General features: G+C 36.3%; 3 protein-coding genes across 3 annotated transcripts; 2 read left to right on the forward strand and 1 right to left on the reverse strand.

The window, feature by feature from the left end:
- The first annotated feature begins 234 nt into the window (after positions 1 to 234).
- Positions 235 to 1,902, forward strand: LOC129372628 (transcription factor HES-5-like). Its single transcript, XM_055050040.1, has 2 exons — positions 235 to 349; positions 456 to 1,902. The coding sequence occupies exons 1-2, from the start codon at positions 287 to 289 to the stop codon at positions 777 to 779; spliced, it is 387 nt and encodes a 128-aa protein (XP_054906015.1). The 5' UTR covers positions 235 to 286; the 3' UTR covers positions 780 to 1,902.
- Positions 1,903 to 4,271: 2,369 nt separating this feature from the next.
- On the forward strand, positions 4,272 to 5,071 carry LOC129372625 (transcription factor HES-5-like). The gene is made up of 2 exons (XM_055050039.1): positions 4,272 to 4,394; positions 4,504 to 5,071. Exons 1-2 carry the CDS (start codon positions 4,272 to 4,274, stop codon positions 4,927 to 4,929), a joined length of 549 nt encoding a protein of 182 aa, XP_054906014.1. The 3' UTR covers positions 4,930 to 5,071.
- Positions 5,072 to 12,407: 7,336 nt separating this feature from the next.
- On the reverse strand, positions 12,408 to 13,579 carry LOC129372785 (transcription factor HES-5-like). Its single transcript, XM_055050289.1, has 2 exons — positions 13,484 to 13,579; positions 12,408 to 13,385 (listed from the first exon to the last, which is right to left on the reverse strand). The coding sequence occupies exons 1-2, from the start codon at positions 13,544 to 13,546 to the stop codon at positions 12,969 to 12,971; spliced, it is 480 nt and encodes a 159-aa protein (XP_054906264.1). The 5' UTR covers positions 13,547 to 13,579; the 3' UTR covers positions 12,408 to 12,968.
- Positions 13,580 to 17,674: the final 4,095 nt, after the last annotated feature.

A 17,674-nucleotide genomic window follows, 5' to 3' on the forward strand; every position in this document is an offset into this window, starting at 1 on the left:
CTTCCAGGGTCACTACTTTCCCACATTGACACAAAGTGCTGTGAGTCTGCTCCACCTGCTCCTTCTCAAATCTAACAATTATCCCTGCAGGCATTAACAACAATATGTTAGTGCCCCACATGCCCATTGTTTGTCTAGAAGATCTGATTGGCTCAAACTGTGGGAAAGCTCAACCAGAGAGAGATCCACACATTGATATGGAGATCTGGGACTATAAATAGGAGTGCTGCAGCCTACAGAGATCAGATTCTCTCTTCAGAGACCTGCACAGCATCAACACCAAATAATGGCACCTTCAATCACTGCAGTGATAACTAACTCTCAGGAGCATCTGACTCTGAACCACAAGGTAAGTTAGATTCTCAAGAAACCTGTTAATATTTCAGCTTTTTCTACTAACAGCAACATTTCATTCCATCATAGGTTTATTAATGACTTCTCTATTCTTTCTACAGCTCAGAAAGCCTCTGGTGGAAAAGTTACGCAGAGAGCGAATCAACAGCAGCATCGAGCAGCTCAAGTCTCTCCTGGGTCCAGAGCTCCTCAAACAGCAGCCAGAGTCCAAGCTGGAGAAAGCAGAAATCCTGGAGATGACAGTTTGCTTCCTGACCAAGCTTCTGCAGCAGCACCAGCAACAGAGACGACAGCTCAACCGTCTCAAAAGCACTAAGGCTTGTTTTGATGACAACCTGACCAAGACTGAAATCTCTCTGAGCTCCACAGTTCAGAGCACCACAGGCGAGGATCCAGATTGTGAAGTTCTGTGGAGGCCTTGGTAGAAACCTACTGATTGTAGATGCTACTAGTTCACATTGGTCAAACGTGACTATACTTAGAAACAGAGAGGATTTTTAAAATTCTTTTTAAACAGAGTTTTTATTACGTATGCACATTTTGTTGCATTTGTTTTTATTATATTTCCAGCAGAAATTGCTTCAGCATCTTTTGTGTTGAGAAGGAAAATAATCTTATGCATGTTGTAAGAAATTTTATAGATTGAATTGCAATCTGTTTTTACTGTACCTTAGGGCAAATAATAATAATACTGATAACATTTATCATGTTCTGTACAGTAACAATACCATATTGGTCAAGATTACTGAACTAAATTGTGAAATTTTAAGAACTTGATCTTCTGTTTGTGCAGAAAAATTGCTTCTATATGAGAAGCCTCATGATTCATTTTCTTTCAGTGCAAGATATAATATTTTTAGGGAATAACATGAAGAGTTTTGGTGCAAATAACACTATTACCTTAGTGTTATTTGACTGTAACACTAAGGTAACAACTGCTGTAGTTTGATTTCTGTTGCTGTGATGACAATTATTTTGAAGGTCGCGTTTTCTATTTGACTTTTAATCTCTTTGATTACGCCTAATGACAACACTTTACTTCTTAAAAATGTGATGATAACACAATTTTATGAATTGTATTTTCTTTTCTGTGGTTGATGCAGTGGACACTTTGATCATATTTGATCAGATATCAAAAATGTTCTTTTTCTAAAGATTTTGTTATCACTGTGGGATTACAGCAACATGATCTATTTTAAGATCAGTTTATTTTTTTAACTGTTTCATGTTGAACATTTTTGTGCTGATAATAATTGCCTCATCAAATAGTGGCTTTAAATATTGATGTGATCAGTTTAGGTCAGAAAGAAGATGTCAATCTTCTCTTTAAAAATTATAGAGCTTTTTTTCACACAACGTAAAAAAAGTGTTTTTATGCTTCAAAGAATAGGGAGTTCTTTAAGTTGTTTATCTTTTATAAAGATGTTGTTCCTTTACTCTCACTGAGTACACTGTCTTGTAGAAATTTACAAGTTGATGTTTGATGTTTCATCAGATTTGTATGGAGTTTCACAACTTTGTGTGGTTGAGGTAATAAACACAACCAAATCCTCAATAACGGTGATTCTGTTGTATTTCTGACAACTTTATGTATTCATTATGGCTCCTTTTCTAGATTTAATCATTTTATTACTTTATGTTAAGTTAAATTTGAAAAACAACCATTTGGCGCATTGTGAGTAATTAGAAACATGTTCTCATAAACTCAGATTCCAATTTTGATGAAGGATGTTAAATGCACGATGAGAAACATTGGTGTGCTTTTTTTTCTCCTGTTAAGTCTCCTCCTGTGCCCTTGAGACCTATTTATTATTGCAGTTATGCTGTTTCATATGTCTTATTGTCAGAGATCAAAGCACTGTTCAAACCTTCAGCAATAACCAAGTTTTGTATTGTTTAATAAGTTTAATAATTACTTCATGCTTGTTGCTGCAGCTCAGAAAGCAGAAGCACCAAAAACATTTGAAGAATGTCAACAAGATGTTGACTGATAAAGCTTACTCACTCTTCTGTGAGCTTCACAGTCCTGACCAACATCACCAAAGACAAGCATCAATTTCACATCGCCCTCTGGAGGCCGTGGTAGAAAACTGCAGGCAAGTGTTTTCTGTGATACTTTTGCTAAACATTTTCAAAGACAAATGAAAAAAACTACTGTCTCTCAGTTGAAAAAGAAGTCACCCTGTCCTGCAACTGCAGGAAAAAGACATTATTATGGTCTTTTGACTTTATATTTAACACTGTTGGTAACATTATTGTAACAGTAGTTAACCTTTCATTGTGATTTGTTTCATTTTTAGAAACTGTAAATCAATGTTCTTTTCACACATTTATCTGAGCACATTTTAATGACCTATTTTAAGATCAGACACAAGGTTATTTTTACTTCTCATACTGTAACGGTTAATAAAAAAATATGTTGGTCTTTCTTTACTTGCTATATTATTTGATTGAAGTTAAATCCTGCATGTGGTTCCTTCCAAAAATGAAATGAATTCATGCATTTGGATAGTTGTCTTATCCATTCATTTTGTGTGGCGATGACTTCCAAACAACAAATCATACATGTCCCTTATTTTGACATGACAGTCATTTTATCTGATTCACAAAAATAGTTTTATGTATAAATAACTTACAAATTGGGGCCATGTACAGAAGTACACGTTTTGTATAAACTAAAACAGCAACATCACTAACATTTTTGATGACAGGAGGTTAATACTGACATGTCTCAAATGGGCACACGTAGTGGAAGTAGTGAAAGGACGTAGTGTGGGAAACCAGAATAAACCTTCTCACATAGCCCCTCAGGGACAATAGACCCTGACCTTTGCCCTGAAGAGATGGAAGTTAAATGGGAACTTGTCCCTTAAGCAAGTGATTTGTTCCACTCTTATTGTCACAATTAATGCTACCAACTTTTAACATTTTCACCATGTAAAATATGTTTTCCAGCTTTAAATATTTATTTATTTACCATTTTAAGAGTTTTCAAAAGTAATTTATTTTTTACACCCCTCTAAAGCCAACCAATATTTCCCTCCAGATGGTTGGTGATGTAATATTTAGTTGTTATAGCAACACACAGCTAGCATCTGTTTTAAGAAATCCTTGTGTGCTGCACAAAACAGGCAGTCAGTGCAGGAATCTCACATCAACCTTCCCTTCACACAGCCTGCATGGCACGTGTCAAATAAACTGATTGTATCTGGATGGTCGCATCTATGTGAACAATCTTTTGAATCTAATTCTAATGAAATTACATTTTTAGTCAAGAAAATCCTAATGATATTCATAGATTTGAAGTTCTATATATTAATTAGATGAAAAAAAAATTTTTTTCTATCTATTCACTTCTGAACACACTATGAAATTCTGTTTCAAAGTACTCACTTTCTTTTCTCAAAATGACATTTTTGTTTTTGATCAAATATTTTTCTTTTTCTAACTGGCAGTACAGTTTCAGGTTTACAATCAACTAAAATGTTCTATTTTTAATTTATTTGCCATCAATGTAATTCAGAACAAATATATATTTGGCTAAAAAACATTATAATTATTATTTTTTCTTTTTCTTACATTTAAAGTGTGGACTACATTAAAAGCATTATTCGTCTGGATGCATGCTGGGCTCATCAGCGTGTGCTCAGTCGGAGGTATTGATCTCAGCATCAGGGAGCCCCTCTGCTCCCTCTGCAGGGTCGCCACTTTCCCACATTCAGGCAGAGCTCTTTGAGTGTGTTCCACCTGCTCCTCTGAAATCTAACCATTGTCCCTCGGGGAATAATGGGAGCGTGTTGCTGCCCCACATGCCTTATTGTCCTGCAGAGTTCTCTGATTGGTTCAGACTGTGGGAAACTCCTGTCAAACCAAGATCCACACATTCAAACGGAGATCTGGGACTATAAATACAAGGGATGAAGCCAGCAGAGATCAGATTCTCTCTACAGAGACCTCTACAGCACAGAGATCCAACCACGGCACCAGCAATCACTGCAGCAATGACCAGCTCACAGGAACATTTGATGCTGAACCATAAGGTAAATATGAACCTCATATATTGGTTGTCCTTCAAAAGACTTTGTGAATTTTGTTAAAAATGTTACACAGCAGAATGTTTTTAATAACAACTTTCTTTTATTCCTGCAGCTCAGAAAACCTCAGGTGGAGAAACTACGCAGAGAGCGAATCAACAGCAGTATCGAACAGCTCAAGTCTCTCCTGCTGGGTGCAGAGTTCCTTAAACAGCAGCCAGACTCCAAGTTGGAGAAAGCGGACATCCTGGAGATGACTGTTTGCTTCCTGAGGCAACTGCAGGCGCAGCATCCCGATGTGGACTCCGGGGCTGTTGAGCTGGGGTATTCCAGATGTGTTCAAGAGGCTGTGCACTTCCTGTTCAAAAATGAAGTGAAGACACAGTCACAAAGAAGACTCCTTAAGCATTTCAGCATGATGGAGTCTTCCTCGAAGACGAAATTGAGAAAAGCAGACTTCTCTCCTCAGAGCTCAACAGAGCAAGGCAGCGTCAGTAAAGAGAAGAATCCGCTACACAGCCCCCTCTGGAGGCCGTGGTAGATGATTACAGCACGGAGTTCCCACAAGAAAAACTTAGAACATATTGGTCTAAAAAATGTACTGGACTAAATTCTTTTTTGAAATCAAATTATTTCAGTTTAAATAGAACATGCTATATATTTTGTAAATGTGTTACCCCCCCCCCCCCAGCCCCAAGATTACATTTCCAATGAAAATAGAGAAAAAAAAAGCATTGTCTTTGATTTTCAAAAGACAAACATATTTTTATGCATTTTTGTATATGATTTCTATAACTGTACTAGTGATAATGTAGTAATAGGAATCCCGGGAACATTGATTATGTTTTGATTATTCATAATCATGTTCTACAGTTTATAAGTCCTGTTTTTGGAATTATTTGGAAGGAGCTATTCTTTCTTTACAAATCTGTTATATGATTGAAACATTTATACTTTTGTTTTTAAAAAAAATTTCTTAATTTTGTAATTTTGTTTACAAGTTTTCATCAATAATGTTTATTACTTTTGGGGAATCATAATTGATCATCTTGATCATGTATCATCAAGTATCTACCTCATTTTTATTTGTATAAATGGTCTGCCTTTTGTTTTACAAAAGATTTGCTTAACAGTCACAGTTTATTTGTGACCGTATTTACATAAAAAACAACTGCATTTGTTGTAATTATGATGGATATGATCTGTTTTAAGGTCAGCTTTTAATATGATGATTATTTGGTTGATTAAAACCATATTTTCTACTCCTCATACAGAGTGAGTTTCATATGAAACAATGTACTTTGTCTTTTATAAGGACAGATGTTCATTTACTTCTCTGAGTACATGATATTTTGTTTAAGTTTATATTTTGTTGTTGATGTATCATCACTAGTTGGAGCTTTAACAATTCAAATTGATCATTGTGCCTTGTTGAATAAACAAATGCGACCAGGTGAACAGTTTTCTTCTCATTTTCTGAGATCACCTGTAGAAAATAATACACCTGTGTTTTAATATTTCAGTTCTTTAATCTGCCCACTGTCAAATTTGACTTGCAGGAACAGCTTATCAATATCCAGCTAAAACATCCTCATCTGAAGGAGATAAATGAGAAGCATAAATATTAAACATATAAAGTAGAATGAATGAAGTAGAAAAATCACATTATGATTTTTTTTTGACATCATATGAATTTAAAGTATGTAATTTAAAGACTGTATTGTAATACATTGCAGGTGTCACAGACTTCCATATAAAATATTTGGACTTATTTTTGAGACCTGAGGCAGCAAAATGCCGTGTTCTGCATATTGCTGAGAATGGCTGCTGGATTTTACTCTCAGCGATGAGAGTAAAATCCAAAATGCAAAACTGTGGAATTTTTTTTATTTCTTTTGTTGGAAAAAATATAGTTATTCATATCATCTACTCATTAAATCCAGAGCACAACAGTTGAGGATTTTGATATCTGATTTTGTCATTTTTACGTGTACCTTATCTTTTTACACCTAAAATCATAAACATCCAACAATAATTCAATTTTAGTCTCAAAATACTATTAATAAGATACCATAAACTAATTTAATGTACTCAAGTCAATCATTCTAATAATCTACATCATCCACCACAAATCATCAAAAATTTTTGAATCCAATTTTTATCTACATTAATTTTGGGAACCAGTAAAAACATTAACTCTGTTAAAACTAAAAATTCTGTAGTGACTGTGATAGATTCACTTAGCTGCACTTTGTCAGATGTTTTATATCACCACTTCAAATGTTGCTTCATTTCTGAGCCAGCCAATTGCTCTACTTCCCTCCTGCATGCCTGGTGATGTAATCCAGTTTCTTCAGGAAAACAGAACCAGCATCTGTCACAGGCTGGCCCTTTGTGGTTTTATGACCATGGAGCAGGGAATTAGTGTGGGAACCTGAGACCAGCTTGTTACTCACATGGAAAGGAGGGCACGTGCCATGAGATAACAGCATGTAGGCCCCAGGGAAAAAAAAAATGCTCAAAACATTTATTAAAAAATCTGAAACAAATACTACGATTTTAAAGCAAAAATTGTTTAAAACCGTATTCTTTTGACAGAGATAAATTTAAAAAATAATTTCTGTGAGATATACAGAAATAAATAACCAACAAGTAAAAAAAAGAAATTATCCTTTTATTATTTTGCTTCAATTAAAAATATAATAAAATTATATCAGTGTATCTAAATGAAGGTTTATTTAACTGAATTTCCCTGAAACATTATCCCACCACGTGTGAGCTGGGGTGAAGGGCATGTGCTCAGTTCAAGTAATTGATCCCAGCATTAGCCAGCAGATAAGCTCTCTCTACAGGGTCACCACCTTCCCACATTCACATAGCTCTTTGTGTGTCAGCTCCATCTGCTCCCCTGAGACCTAAACATAAAGCCCCAGGCAAAGATGACAGCGTGTTGCAGCCACACATGCCATATTGTCTCATTCAGCTCTGTGATTGGCTGAAACTGTGGGAACCTTCATGCAAGCCGAGACCCACATTTCTAAATGAGATGTTGGACTGTAAGTCGAGAAATGAATTCAGAAGGGATCAGGATCTCACTGTTGAGACCTCTACTGCACAGATCTAGCATGACAATTGCAATCACAACAGCCATTTCCAAAAAGCATCTCACTCTGAACCAAAAGTTAGATTGACAAACTGCAAAAAGTTAATTATTCATTTGTCCTGTCTGTTTTGTAGTAACATACCCATCCTTGCTGACAACTGCACACTTTACTCTGCAGCAATTAGCATCTATTTATACTCTGGGTTCAGAGTTTCTCAAACAGCTGCCAAAGTTCTGGTCGGAACCTCTGATCTGAACTCAATCCTTCTAACCAACATCAATAAAGGAAAGTATTTATTAGCCATTGCCCTAGAAAAGTCATCATATATTGATATTGTTAATAGTGACATCACCACTATAGAGTCCAGCACTTGTAAGTAGCTTAAAACACAATATATTTGTGTTTTTGAATGACCAAATTCATAGTTTTTTTTTCTGAATAAAAGAAAGTATGTTACTGTAGATTATGATTGTGCCGTCTCTGATTTTTGAGATACTGTTGCTATTTCTTGCTCTATGAATGGTAATATGCCCATATTTGTGAGGTGCTTTTTCAATTCTGAGGGTTCCAAACAATTTTATAATACAATCAGTCATATATTTATAGAAACATTCACACTCTGAGGGCTCTGAACTACTTTTTACTCTATGTAAACGATACTGTTAAAAGAGAATAAGCTGCAGCAATCAACCATTTATTTTAATAAATACTTTTTTGAACATTCTTCATATTACAAAATGAAACAACAGTGTGCACATCTAAAATATTGTTGATTTATATCAACAATATTTTCACAGCTTCATGGCAACACATTGTATAATGAGAACTTTCCGTTTATTGGCTGTGATGTGAAAAGTCAAGAGTGAAAATTTATCCAAAATCAGATCATAATCCTTGTATACATTCAAAGACTCTTGATCCAACTTCCCCAGGAGGACAGCATCTTTTTTATACATTACTGATTTGTATTAGTTTTTACAAAAACAAGACTAAAAATAAACTGATCTTTCTCTAACGTCTTCCTCATGGGAGTTGAGCCTTCCTAGCAGCCCACAGGCAGAAGGCCGGCGTCACTCTTGACAAACATCAAAGGCATTAAACATTGCAAAGATTGAATATTGCAGGGTTTTTTCCTAATGAAAAATGCTAGTTTTAAAAAGTTTGACATTTCGAGAAAATATGAGAGATGACTATACCTGAGTAATAAAAATAGGTAATAGTACATCTAACTTAACTGAGCCATGTTTATACAGTACAGTTCTTGGACACTGTCTCTTAATATTAATACTACAACTGATAATAATTGTGTTCAATTTTAGTCTTAGTTAAACATTCAAGACTGCAATAAATGGCTTCTTCTTAACTATTCCTTCACAATTTTAACCCAAAATCACTTCAAACTGCCATCCTAACGTGGGTTCACCTTCATACTAATCTTTTCTTCCATTTGTTTGTGTGCTGCAGTGCTATCTACACAAAGGCTCACTCAGGTTTTCTATTTTCCCTCCTCTGAGCCAGCACGGCTGCCTGCACAAGGCTGGCTGTGCCCCAGTCACACGCCCTCCTCTTTCACTGCTGCTGGGAGCTGCTGCGACACACGGCTTCCCACACTTCTGTATGCGGCCCGCTCAGCCACACACACAATGGAAGTGTGTCTGGTGCCAACAAAGCCTGAGGAGCAGTTCTCAGGGAAGGAGAGCATAAGAGGCCACTCCACGAACAAACCATCTGCTTGGGCTGCAGTTCACTGCTGGGAAGCTCAGTAGGAAAATAATACATAAAAACTGAAACAGCAACTCAGAAATATGCAGCCTATGTTTTTCTCATTAAAAAGTAAAAAAAGTGTGAGAAATGCTATGCATCACTTCAATAAGACTTGATTATTCAAAGAGTTTATTTTTTCTACGTATTTATCATTTTTGCCATTTGTTTATCATTTCTCCAGTTAACTGGTTTGCCTGGTTCTCATCCAAATAATTGTATTTTTTACTTGTTTTTTTTTATAGTGTTTGTGTTTTTTGTTTAAAGGTCAAAGTCCAGGTTTAAAAATCACTGAAGGAAACTAGATTTTCCCGTGTCACTCTCATGGAAAACACTTTCCCACTGACCTTTCTGATGAGTGGCATGCAGATAAAGCATCCCACCTGTTCTCCATGACAGCCATTAAATTCAGCCTATTGTCTGGAGCTATGAAGCTTCTGATTGGCCAAACAGCAGAGAGAGCATCAGATCGGCAGCATAAATGCCGAGCAGAGATGGAGAGCAAATCATTGCAATCATCTGAACCTTTGCAGACAACTGAAGAACTTCCCAACAGAAGAAACTAGCTTTGAACATGGCTCTTTACACAGACCTCGCTCTTCAGGACACCATGAAGGAGGAACTCTTCAGGTGAGACAAACTTACTTTCTATAACCTGCAAATATTCAGTTAAACATGGGGTTTTCACCTTTATCTTGCAAAAGTCATTTTCTTAGACTGAAGAAAATACTAATAAAAATGTAACTTTGTTTCTCTCAGATGCAAGCTTCACTCACTGGAGAGGAAATGCTGTACAGGAGTGGAGAAGCTGAAGGCTCTTATTGAGGCCCACCTGCAGAATGGATTTCCAATTTCAGAAATCTTGGAGAAAACAAAGTCCTTCCTGACCCTGAGGAAAGCCCTGCTGTCTCTCAACGGCTACTCCAAGTACTCCAGAGACATTTTACGTCTGTTTCCCGATGCAGAGGACGATGTGACTCCACTGTGCTATTAACAAGAATGGACTACAGAATATCATCAAAACTGGACAAAACTGGACAAAGCTGGTTCATTTTCATGAACTGCAATTGTGCGGTTTCAAAAAAGACATATTTGTAATAAAATTCTGCTTAGCTGAAAGAATTGTGTCACACAAAGAGATTAAGTATGGATGTTTAAGGAATTTTGTAGAACAGTTTAAGATGTTAATGGCAAAAGAACAGTCTCATTTTTTTTTTACATTGGATTTTGTTGTAGTTTAAACTACAATGAAAGTCACAGTTAAGTGATTATCAACTGTGTAAAATCCAACAACTTACTGATATTGTGCTGCTATTTGAGATTTATTAGAGACGTTCGGTCTCTTATCTATGCAATGATCACTTTCTTTTTAAGTAACATTTTTATCGCGTTAGATATTTTTCATCTGTTCAACTTGAACACATTGTAACACTGCTGGATGATGCCATTTTAACTGACCGCTGTGAAAATACCGACTAGTTAAACACTGTGTGACAACACACTGCATGTATATTTCTGCCTTGTTTCAAGGTATTGTGTCTGTGTGCGATATTCTTAAAAACCAACCTTTCTTCTGAAAAGGGATTCAATTTTTCCTTGTATGCTGTGTATGCATATTTTTATTTTATTCATTTTTGTTTGTATTCATCCAAAGTGGATTTTAAGTTTTTTGTGTTGTTGCATATTTCAGGTAAATAAATATCTAAAGATTAAAGTCTTGTCTTGTGGCATGTTTTCAGTCAAACTCTTTTAAATTAAACCCATTTTTCAGTTATCAAATATTTTAAGATACTACCAACTGGTATAACATGTCACTTTTGAATTATAACTGGATTCAAATATGATTACATTTGAATTATCTGTATTTCTATTTTTGATGAATTGCATGTTAGACATCTGCTTGGTTAACCAACTTTTGGCCCTCTGGATTGAAGAGCAAGCCCAAGTGATCTGATTGAGGTGAAGATTTCCAACAGATTATTCCCTATACTTGACTAAAATTATTTAAGTAGTCTAAAAATACATTCTCTGTGAGGGTGAGTATTGTGAGGGTGAATATTGCAGAGGATTGAGATTGGTGCTAGGGAGTGGATAAAAAGGATTTCTCATCTTGATTTCTCTCATTATTGTAATTGCCCTCAATGATGAAAAGCCTTGTGATAAAGATACCAACCCAGATTATCACATTTCCTTCATCAAAAGCATTTTGGCAATGGAAGTCAGGTTTTTGAAAGTTTTTCCAAGGACACAATAATTTCACAAACAATTTTTTCAAACATTTGCCACCACTTAAAGGAAATAACATAGTATTAGATGTGTTGCCAAAAACTGTTGTTACCACAAAGACACAAACACATGCCACTCACCTTTGGATTTAGTTTATATAAGAGGATAAATGTGGTGCTTGTTAGACCACATTTGTTGTGATGACATGTCAACATGGTATAATAATTAAACCACAAGACTAAATACCTACAAATGTTTAGTAGATTTTATTGCCATACAATCCATATTATTAGACTTTATGGAAGACATAAATGTAATCTTTGTTTCCTACTTTATATTCAGATATTTTCTAACTTAAACATTTTTAAAAGCTTAAAATGTAGAAATATTGTATTAATTAATGTTTTCAATAGCTGAAAAGAGGAAAAATGCCTTGGCATAAACAAAACATAACTAAAGAGAAAACTTTTCAAGTCACTTAAAGGTCAATACTTTATAAATGCAGGGTTTTTTTTAACTAATAATGAACTAAACCCAAGTAATTGAAAATGGTATAGTTGCTGAAGGCATTATTATATCAGAATAAGGGGCACTAAGTAAAGGTATTGTGTTTTCACATTTAAAAAAAATTTGAATCAGAATATTTTAATAAAATATGAAATATGATGTCATTTTAATTACCCATCAGCCTGCTTTCTGTTTATCAAAACCAAAGCACTTCAATGTTTTATTTACATTTATAACATAATCTGTCTTCTGGCTCATTGGTGCTTCATATTATTATTTGCTAACTACTTATTATACTACAGCCAGACTTCTATCACTGTTATTACTGTTATTTTTTTCCTTCTTTTTTATAAACGTAAGTTTTCAAAGCTAAATATTCTTAATTTCAAACAAAGTCACATATCAGTTAAAAATGAGTTGAGCAAATGTTGTTTTTCTGATTGTTTTATTGCGCATCACTTGGTTCGAAGAGATACATTCATTGTGAGACATTTTCCAAATATTGATTCCTTCCTTGAAGGTATGGGTGCTGTCACTCACAGAGTTATAAAGCAGCACATTTGTCTTGAATCTCATCTGCTTAACAGAAAAAGCATGAAATTAAGATTTTTTTTTTTAAACCAATGAGGCCAGATCAATCAGAAGAAAATGTGGGAAACACATATAAATCTGAAACATGTTAAAACATGAACATAAAACTGTCCCCAAAATGGAACAAGTCATACAAACATACATTGCTGTCATCACTGCCAACATTATATGAGTATTTACATTGAGAATAGAATTAGACTATGAACTGACATGTTTGTCACTGTTTCATAAACAAAATAACAGAATTTCTTGTTGAAGAAAAAACATTTTCTAGCCTTTACAAAAGGCAACACAAAACACCTTGATATAGGCAACGACTCTTAGATATAAGAAAAGCATAAGTGAGTAAAAGAACAGAAACTTTGAATTCCAGGGCTTAAGTACAACATTTTTACCATGGCCTCCAGAGGGAGCTGTTGGCTGGGCTCTTTTTCTTGATGGAGGCCTGGATTGTGGACTTCATAGAAAAATTGTCTTTCAGGTTCCTCTCAGAGGAAGACTGCAGCTTGTTCATGTGGTTCAGCAGTCTTCTTTGAGACTGTGTCTTCAGATCATCTTTGGACAGGAAGTGCACCACCTCTTGGAAACATCTGGAGTAGCCCTGATCAGCAGCCCCTGCATCCAAATGTGAATGCTGCTGCTGCTGAAGTCGTCTCAGGAAGCAAACTGTCATCTCCAGGATGTCTGCTTTCTCCAGCTTGGAGTCTGGTTGCTGTTTGAGGAACTCTGGACCCAGGAGAGACTTGAGCTGCTCGATGCTGCTGTTGATTCGCTCTCTGCGCAACTTTTCCACCAGAGGCTTTCTCAGCTGCAGAAATGAGGACAAACTCATTAGCAAACTTGATCTGCATGCAGATCATAATTATCATAAAAGCTAATTATTTTTTACAGGATTTTTATATTTACCTTGTGGTTCAGAGTCAGATGCTCCTGTGAGTTGGAATTTGCTGCAGGGATTGTAGGTGCCATTGTTGGATCTCCGTGCAAGAGGTCTCAGTAGAGAGAATATGATCTCTGCTGGCTGCAGCCCTTCTTTATATAGCCACACATCTACATATGAATGTGTGGGTCTTGCTTTGCCCAGAGTTTCTCACAGTCTTGGCCAATCAGAGGGAGCAATGAGACAAAAAAGGATGCAAAACGCTGAATGGTATTATTGCCTTGAGGATAATGGTTTGATCTCAGGGGAGCCAAAGGAGCACTGAAGGGGGAGAACGTACAAAGCGCTGTTTGAATCTGGGAAAGTGGTGACCCCAGAGTGTGTGGAGAGCTGCTTCTTGTTGCTGGGATCAATGACTTTGACTGAGCACACGCTCATCGTCCCATCACACTCAGCTGAAATTGACAAGGAAAAGTAGTTCACATTTTATTGATCATAATCTGTACATTCTTTTAACAGAATTTTTTGTTTTTTTCCATTGAATGTCTTACAAAATATATACTTTCCTTAGCAGAGTAATGTGAATCATGACTTTATCGGTCACAAATGAGAAATTATTTTTCAAAATATTTTTTGGGACATTTCTGCTCACATGGATAGTCCAGAAATAGTTCCCTTTCATCCTTCCATCAAAATAAGGAATTCAGTGGGAACAATCTGAATCTAAGAGAAAGGAAAAAGAGCTTTTGAATGTTCATTAATCCTTAGGATGTCTGCATTCCTCATAGACATTTTACAAAAGCTTGGTAGTGACGAGTCCGGATGACAGGAATTTCCATTGAGAGTAAGAAGGACAAAACTCGTAAACTGACTCCATAATTAATGTGATGCGCAACAAGACACACTTCTTTTGTTCTTGGGCGTAGTAAATGGACAGAGTGTGGGAAACCAGAGAAAACTCACTCACAGAGCCCCTGTGGGACAATAGATGCCGACTAGACAAAGATGTCTGTGAAAGGGGGGGGTGAATTATTTACTGGTGAATCGTAAAAGGTTACATATTTTACTCAGCAAGGCTAGGAATATGCTTACCTAGGGCTTGTAGCATCAACATCATGAAGATATTTTTGTCAGTTTTGAAAAATTGTCTTCCTGAATATCCAAAATAATAAGATTAGATCTAAAAAAAATGAACATTTTAGCCAAAGATGAACATTTATTTTATGTCAATTTGCAGGATGAAATTTCAACCACATTTGTTTGAAAATGCTTGCTTATAAATTTACAAGAAACTTAACAGGAAGAGACAAACGCACATTCTTTTGTCTCTTTGATTTATTTATTTAGAATAACTCACAAATAATAAAACTATAAGAGTTGAATTTTCTCATCTGTAAATAATGTAAGCAATAATAATTTTGTGTTACCTTGAAAAAAACATTAGTTGCTCAGAAGTTTGGACTTAATCTCACAAAACCATGAAACTTAAGAATTTAATATTCTTGCTTGTTGCCTCATTATAAAGTACTTGTTAAACTATAGCCAAAATATTTATGCTTATTTTTGTCATTCTCTCATCCTCATTGAAAGGGCTGCCTAAACAACAAACATTACCCTGGGAGATGAGCCAAGAGCTGCTTGTGTGAGGAAGAATTAGCATTTAACAAGGCACATGTCCATTGTTGAGTGGGAGCTCCTTGAATGGAGCAAGTGTGGGAAAGCTGTGAGGAGCAGAGTCACAGTTCAGCATGATTAGCATCCTCAGCTCCACCAGCACCTGACTATTCTCCAAGGGGAGTTGGCACACTTCAGGGGAAAGCGTCTTTCACCACTGTTTCTATTTTCTTACTTTTTCTCTTTGCTGCCAACTTTGTAACTTTTGCCAACTTCATTTCCACTCTGTGTAAGGGTCATTATTGAGCTGTAAAGTCTTTTTCATATGTATTTTCACTGATGGATGGCAACATTTCAAGACTTCTTGAAAGGCTCCTTTATTGCATGGTCTGTAAACATTTTTGCTGAACAGTCTGGCAAAAACCTACTTTTGTGTTATTTTAAAAAGCCTTTGAATCTACTGTAAATATAATATAATTGTGCTGGAACCCAGATTTCCTTGACCCACCCATTACTTTCCATTCTACAAAACTATAAACTGTAAGGCCAATGTGTATTTACTCTAAACTACATTCAGTCCTTTTATTCTCCAGCACGTGGTTTAAGGGTTTTTGTATATTTTACCTTAAAGAACAACACACTAACATTTTCTTAAAAAAAAAGAGAGAGAAAGAGAGAGAGAGAGAAAAAAAAACTATCAAAACCCAAGTTCAACATCAAAAGTAAAATGTAAATAAAATACATCATTATGACATAATGAAAATTAATAAGAGTTGGGTGTGTTCCAACATAGGTGGCATATCAAGAATTAATTCGAACTAAAAATAAGAACTTTTAAATTCGGTTCAGAGCTTCACCATTTATAGTCAGGTATTTCACTGAAATAAGCAAACTTGTTGCAAGCCTGTTAGTATAGCTTGTGTTTGTTGAAATTTAGGAACACAAATGGTCACTTTACTTGACAACATACACAAAAGTAATGTACATGCTTTGGTTTACTCACAAATCCCAGAGGGATGGATGAGGCCTTGTTCGTGACCATAAGGTAACACTCAACAGCTGAGTTGATGCTTCTCCATCGGCTACATGGAGTACACTGGCAAAACTCGACCATTCAATCCACATTTTCTTGTGATTTTAACCCAAGTTCCAGCATTTGTACTTGTTTTAATACATTTATTAGCACATCACAGCACAATTTCTGACTCCAGTAATAGTATTACAGTCTTCTTACTCTGAAATTAATATGTTAGTCAGGGCTATGTTGATATATTTAGATTATAAACTATTTCCTATTCCAATTCAATATTATAGGCTTATCTTGTGACATTTGTTTTTCATATGGACAGTGACAGTGTGCACAAATTGATTGATCCCAGCAACAAGCAGCAGATCTGCTAACTCTCCAGGGTCATCCATTTCCCACATTCACACAAAGCGCCATTAAAGTCCTTACTCCTGCCCCCTTAGTCATCCACCTGTTCCCCTGAGACCCAACTGTTGTCCCATCAAGCAGAACAACAGCACATAGACTGTTACTGCCTATTGTCTCGTAAGGCTCTCTGATAGGCTGAAACTGTGAGAAACTTTGCACAGACTAAGACTCTCATTTTCAGATGGAGATATTCAACTATAATTAGGAAGGAATGGGGCGAAATACATTATCTCTTCTTTACAGAAACCTTCACAGACCAGGGATCCATGCAGTGATGTACGGTCAGGGGACGCATCATGGAAAAATAATATATAATGATAAAATAATTTAAATAGCTATTTTCACCTTGTATTTTGCAGTACAAAATATTTATTTTTCATTTAACTTAACCAATTTTGATTATTTTTTTCTTCAAAATCGCTGAATTTTGGCATTTTCCCATTCAAAGACTCGGAAGCGCAGCCAGCTGAGCCTCACCTGGGATTGCGCAACCTCTCGCTAACTGCGGTGGCTGCCATTCTATGGGAGCATGCTCCTCCTGCCTGTACGTCGCATGTTTACATTATGTAATATATAAACTGTATATTACATTTAAAGCTAAATTTTCCATAATTTAGCTTTTATATATTTCATGTACAGTGTTTTTAGTCACCAACTGTGTGAGTAACGCAATGTCCAGGACGAAACATCTAAGATCCATAGATACATCAGGGACAAAGCCTCAACAGACAATGTGCTCAGTGAATGTCTCAGACAACAGGGAACGGAGGTTGAGGTGCCAGAGATACCATCATGGGAGGACAAGCCCCTACATGGGATGTACCACCAGCAAATAACCCAAGTGGCTGATATCAGTAAATCCTACCAATGGCTGGAAAAAGCTGGACTCAAGGACAGCACAGAGGCCCTCATCCTGGCCGCCCAGGAACAGGCCCTAAATACCAGAGCAATAGAGGCCCAGATCTACCACACCAGACAAGACCCAAGGTGTAGGTTGTGCAAGGAGGCCCCTGAGACAGTCCAGCACATCACAGCAGGGTGCAAGATACTGGCAGGGAAAGCGTACATGGAGCGACATAACCAAGTGGCAGGCATAGTGTACAGAAACATCTGTGCAGAATATGGACTGGAAACCCCGAGATCAAAGTGGGAAACACCCCCAAAGGTG

The sequence above is a fragment of the Poeciliopsis prolifica genome, unplaced genomic scaffold (genome assembly GCF_027474105.1).
Source record: "Poeciliopsis prolifica strain line A6 unplaced genomic scaffold, Auburn_PproV2 SCAFFOLD030, whole genome shotgun sequence".
NCBI lineage: Eukaryota > Metazoa > Chordata > Actinopteri > Cyprinodontiformes > Poeciliidae > Poeciliopsis > Poeciliopsis prolifica.